Source organism: Propithecus coquereli, unplaced genomic scaffold (genome assembly GCF_000956105.1).
Source record: "Propithecus coquereli isolate 6110/MARCELLA unplaced genomic scaffold, Pcoq_1.0 Scaffold147, whole genome shotgun sequence".
NCBI classification, from domain to species: domain Eukaryota; kingdom Metazoa; phylum Chordata; class Mammalia; order Primates; family Indriidae; genus Propithecus; species Propithecus coquereli.
In genome coordinates, this window is record NW_012139080.1 from 6,214,193 (window position 1) to 6,220,192 (window position 6,000).

A 6,000-nucleotide genomic window follows, 5' to 3' on the forward strand; every position below is an offset into this window, starting at 1 on the left:
TAAATTGAATGCAGAGTTAAAAACCTCCTAACAAAAAAGATTCCAGGCCAGTTCTATGTAATCTCTTCCAGAAAATATAAGAGGCAACAACACTCATTATATGAGGCCAATATTAATACCAAAACCAAACTGACACATAAACACAAAACTATAGACCAATATCCCTTATGAACACAGACATAAAAGTCTTCCATAAAGTATTAGCAAATTGAATTCAACAATATATAAAAAGAAGTAATACACCATGACCAACTGGGATTTATCCCAGGAAAATACAAGACTTGTTCAACATTTAAAAATCAGTCAGTGTAATTCACTTTACAATCTAAAGTCTCAATTGATTCAGGAAAAGCATTTGACAAAATTCAGCATCCACTCATGTTTAAAAACTCTCAGCAAAACTGGGAATAGAAGAGAACTTCCTTAAACTAATAAAGGGCATATACAAAAAACCTACAGCTAACATCATACTTAATGCTGAAAGACTAAATATGTTCCTCCTAAGACTGGGAAGAAATCAAGGATGTCTGCTTACAATTCTCCGTTCTCACTCAACATTGGAAATCTTAGCACAATAATGCAGGAAAAAGAAATAAAAGGCATACAGATTGGAAAGGAAGAAATAATATTGTCTATTTACAGATGCCATGATTTTATGTAGAATGCCAATGAATATACAAAGAAACTCCTAGAACTGATGGGTAAGTTTAGTGAGATCACAGAATATGAGGTCAATATACAAAAAGCAGTTGTTTTTGTATATACTCGCAATGAACAATGGGAAATCAAAATTTTAAAAACAAAACTATTTACAATAACATCAAAAAATGGAATACTTAGATATAAATCTAACAATGTGTGTGTAGGACCTGCATGCTGAAAAACTGCAAAGTACTGAGATGAAAGAAATCAAAGAAGACCTAAATAAATGGAGAGATACACCTTGTTCATGGATTGGAAGAATTGATTTTTTAAAAATGTTCTCCGCAAATCGATCTACAGATTCGTAGCAGTCTTAGTCAAAATCACAGCAAGAATTTTTGTAGCTGTCAACAATCTGATTCTAAAATTTATATGGAAAGGCAAAGGAACTAGTACAGCTAAAACGATTTTAGGGGGTAAAAAAAGGAATAAAGTTGGAGAACTCACATTACCTTTTGTAAGACAGGTGTGATATGGGCAAAATGATGGCTACATGAATCAGTGGAAATGAGGGGAAAATCCAGAAAACTCCTTTTTTAAAAAAATTGGTCCAATTATTGACCAATGTGGTCAAGTAATTGATCAATAATATAGTCAATTAATTTTTAACAAAGGTACAAAGGCAAATTAGTGAAGAAATGATAAGTCTGTCAACAAATGGTACTAGAAAAATTGGACAGGCATATGAAAAAAACTGATGCAGAATGCATCATAAACCTAAATATAAAATGCAAAACAATAAAACTTTTGGAAGAAAGGATAGGAAAAAATCTTTGTAATCTTAGGGAATGAAGAGACTTCTCAGATACGACATCAAAAGCACAGTTTATAAAAAAAAGATAAATTGATACATTTAAAACTTTTATTCTGGGAAAGATACTGAAGAAAATGAAGAGATGCTACAAAGTTGGAGAATATGTTTGCAAATCGTGTGTCTGACAAAGAACTTATATCTAGAACACATAAAAAACTCTATAAACTTTATAATAAAACATATCCAATTATTAAAATGGGCAAAAAATTTGAAATTCAGTATGAAAGGGTATTCAACATAGTTAATATTAGGGAAATGCAAATTAAACTGCAGTGAACTACTACCCACCTTTCAGAATATCTTTTTTTAAGAAATCTGACAATACCAAGTGCTAGTGGGGATGTACTGGTAATGGGAATGTGAAATGGTTGAGACACTCTGGCAGATTCTTATAAAATTAAACATACAAATCACACCCCTAGTTGATTGCCTAAGAGAAGTGAAATCTGATATTCTAGAAACCTCTGTGCAAGCATTTAGAGCTGATTTGCTAATGATCATCAAAAACTGAGACAACCCAAATGTCTTGAACTGGTGAAAGGATAAACATACTGTGGTACATGTGCACAGTGGCTCAGAAACAAAAAGAAACAAAGTATTGATACAACTAACAATGCAGAAGAACTCAACTGCATTATGCTGCGTGAAAGAAGGTAGACTCAAAGGCTGTATGATTTCATTTTGATGATATTTTAGAAATGGCAAAATCGAGTTCGATAATAGATGCGATAGATAATATATTGCCAGGGATTTGGGGTAGGGAGAAGGCTTGATTACAAAGGGATCACATGAGGGAATGTTTTTGGGTGATGCTATTGTCCTGTATCTTGATTGTGGTGCTGGTTAAACAACTATCATTTGTCAGAATCATAGAACTGTTAAAAAACAGAAATGTAAATTTTACTGTATGTAAATTAAAAATATTTAAAAACTGAGTATTAGGAAATTCAGTAAGGTATGATATATTAAATATTAAAATTACTGGAGTTGTTAAGGGGAAGAAATTAAATGCAAATTATTAAGTGCAGACTGTTATTTTATTTATTTAATTTTTTTAAAGGCATCCTGAAGTTGCTAGGTACAGACTGTTACTTTAAATATATTTTTTACATTTCCACAGTTTGTATTATAAAGGATTCATTAAAGATAAATATTATCAAATAACTTAATATTATAGCCATTTAATATTTTATAATCTGTGAAGCTTTTATATATTAGCTCCTTTGATATAGTCAGATTGGTCAGTTCATCTTGATTAGTTCAGTTCCATATTACTACTCTTAACTTTGGAGATTTTTATTTCTACACATTTTTTTATTCTCCTGCATCAGAATATACCTTAAATAAGGATTAATAGGTAGCACCCATTCTGGAATCAGTGATTTTTAAAAATTTCCACCAACTTTCTATATTTTAATCACTTGTGTTGTCTGTAGTATTTATAGAAGTATACTCATGTCATAGTAGTGACAACTCTGTGTGACAGTGTTACTAATATATTACATTTGTTTTAAGACCACTTTCCTGGTGGATAACAAAAAGGTCTTTGGAACTCATCTCATGCAAGACATGGTGAAAGATGCACTTCGGTCTTTTGTCAGTCCTCCGGTGCTCTCCCCCAAGTAAGTATTGTAAGACATCTTATACTGTGTATTTCTTTAAAAGCCCACCTTCTCTGTAGTCCTTAATAGCCAAGTATAAAAATTGTTTAGGATCAAGTCTCAATATAAACAATAACTTGATTGTGTTAAAATTAATTGATCTCTGCCACATATTATTTAGATTAGAATTAAGGTTTTTGTGAGGTTGGCATTAGATCCAATACAAGACAGAAAACGGGAGTTAGCAGCTTGTCTTGGACCCTTGTGCAAAGCACTATGTTAGGCACTTTGGCTTCTGAAGTCTAGATAAAAATAAAAAAATGCAGATAATTGATCCTTAAACTATGCTCTGGTATAGGCACTGCCCTAAAAACATGCTGTCCTAAGTGGCTGAAAAGTATTGCTTGTAGAAAGAATCATCATTTGAGTTGGCATTTTGAGAAATAAGTCGGGCTTTTCCAGTGGAGAGAGAAGAAAGGAGTCATTATTTCTTAGCAAAAAACCAGCACACGTGAAGACATGGGAATATGAAATGTATTTTAAGAACAGTTAGTAGTCCATTGTTCTTACCAACAATTTGTTGAAAATAAATCTTGCCACATCTCATGTAAAACTCTGTGGTTGCTTCCTGTCTTAGGTTGGAAAGCAGACCCCGAGAGCAAGATTCATATAAACATATTTAGAAAGTATTCCCAGGAAAAACCAGTGGGGTTCTGGGCAAGCAGGACATGAAAAGGAAGAAAGCCACGCTAAGGTGCGCTTCACAGAAAGTATCTTTGGTTCAGTCCTGTAGGAGAGCTTTGGAGAACAGCGTAGGTTACACTTCAGAGTAGTTCTTATCAGGAACAAGCAGCTTGAGAAATTACCCATATGCCTGTCACATAAGGACTATCCCTGGGAATAACCAGGCTTTGTCAGTGTTGGTTACATTCTCCATTTGATTCACAGTAAAAGCTAAAGTCCTTATGATTGAGCCTTCGAGGCTCAGTATGTTCTGGTCTAGACACCTATCCTGTCACCTTTCTGACCTCATCTCTTAACTGCTTTTGCCCTCACCTCCTTTGCTTCAGAGACACTGGCCTCCTTGCTATTTTTGGAATATGCTGTGTAAAGACCTCACCTTAGGATCTTTACACACGGTGTGGAGGATAGTGGGCATTTTCCTCAAACATCCCCAGGGCTGACTACCTCACTATCTTCAAGTCTTTTCAGTGTCACCCCAATGAGAGGTACCCTGGCCACTAAAAATTGCAACCCCCACTTCCACCAGCACTCCATTTCTCTCTCCCAAAACAATTATCTTCTTACATAGGATATAATTTTCTTTATTGTGTTTATATTTTCAATCTTCCACTCTCCTCATCCCCTCAATTAGAACATAAACTCCACAAGGGCAGGGCAGGTAGTTTTGGCTGTTTTATAACAACAGCTGTATGTTTTGACTGATGTATCACAAATGCTAGAATAGTATCTGGCATATAGTAAGCACATAATAAATATTTGTTGAATGAATAAACAAATGAGAGTTTGATGGCAAGATAGTTGAGGATGAGACTGGGGAGAGTCTTGAATGCTTTGTAAAGGTTTGGTCTTTATTTTGTGGTCAATGAGGAGCTACATAAGTGTTTTAGGAGAGAATTGGCGTAATACGGTGTGTATTTTTTAATAGGAAGCAAACCGGTAGTGAGAAGGAGTGATAATGGAAGCAAAGCGTTTAATTAGGCTGATTCAGTTGTACAGGTTAGAGGTGATGAGGGATTAAACTCTGGGAATATAAAGGAGAGGACAGATTTGAGAAAGATTTCAGAGATAATAGAAAGTGATATATGATTCACTAGGGGAAGAAAAGAGAAAAGGTAACTAATTTGCCTTTTTTTTAAAGACTGATTATATAAATAATATATGATCACAATTGAAATTTCAACCAATGCAGAAAGATAGTAAAAAAAAAAAAAAAAAAAAATTATCTTTTGGAAGTAAATCATTCTCCCCTACCCATGGGTTGTACCTTTAGTCCCTTAAATCTTCTTTCAAAGGTTTTTAGGACTTTATTAGAATTTAATCCTTCTGAAATCGTTTCTAGAAAATGGTTTGAAGGTATTCAACTTTATTTTATGCTAGATAGTTAGCCCTTTGGGTGAAGTATAAACCATCATTTTCCTGTGGGTTAAAATGGCATCTTTTACTTAAAAATCCCATATGTATTAGGATTTTAGTTCCAATGATAATTTTTTTTATTATGACTTTCTTTTAAGTTTTAATGTCTGTTAAGACATGTCCTCGTACACTATTCTTTTTAAGGACTTTCTTTGCTCTTCCCTGGTATTTATTCTTCCACATTAATGTTAAGATAATTTTGTGCAAAATTTTGAAAGGCTGGAATTCTAATTGGAAAAAATATTAATGTTAAGAGTTCTCATTTTTATGCTCTTAAATCTTCTAATCAAAGGACATGATATTATTTTATGTCCTTCAGTTGTTTTCTTCATATGGGTCCTGTACATTTCTTGGTAAGTGTATTCCTTAATAGTTTTGGAGATTTTTCTTCTTTGTTTTGTTTTGTTGTTTATTGCTGTTGTTTCTGTTATGATGATTGGAATCTCTTTCCCCAAAAGATAATTTTATCTTTTATTTTCTAGTAATTACATAAAAGTTGATTCTGGCTCATTGCTTTGATAGAATCTCTGAAACAGAGTGGAATAGCAACATTCAGTGGTCATGGCAAGCTTGATCATTATGTTAATGGAAATGATCTTGGCATTTTTATCTTGGAATCATGTTTGTTTTTGTTTTTTGATAAATAGTCCATAATAATTGTTAGATCAATACCTGTTTTATTTAGAGTTTTCATTGTTACTTTTACGTCTTTTTTTTTTTTTTTTT

The 6,000-nt window shown here is 33.2% G+C and overlaps 1 protein-coding gene across 1 annotated transcript in view; it reads left to right on the forward strand.

The window, feature by feature from the left end:
- Positions 1-6,000, forward strand: part of NAA35 (N(alpha)-acetyltransferase 35, NatC auxiliary subunit) — a 105,537-nt gene that overhangs the window by 64,066 nt on the left and 35,471 nt on the right. Inside the window, exon 14 of the mRNA XM_012640058.1 lies at positions 3,032-3,138. Coding sequence (XP_012495512.1) covers positions 3,032-3,138 — 107 coding nt within the window. The remainder of the gene's footprint in view (positions 1-3,031; positions 3,139-6,000) is intronic.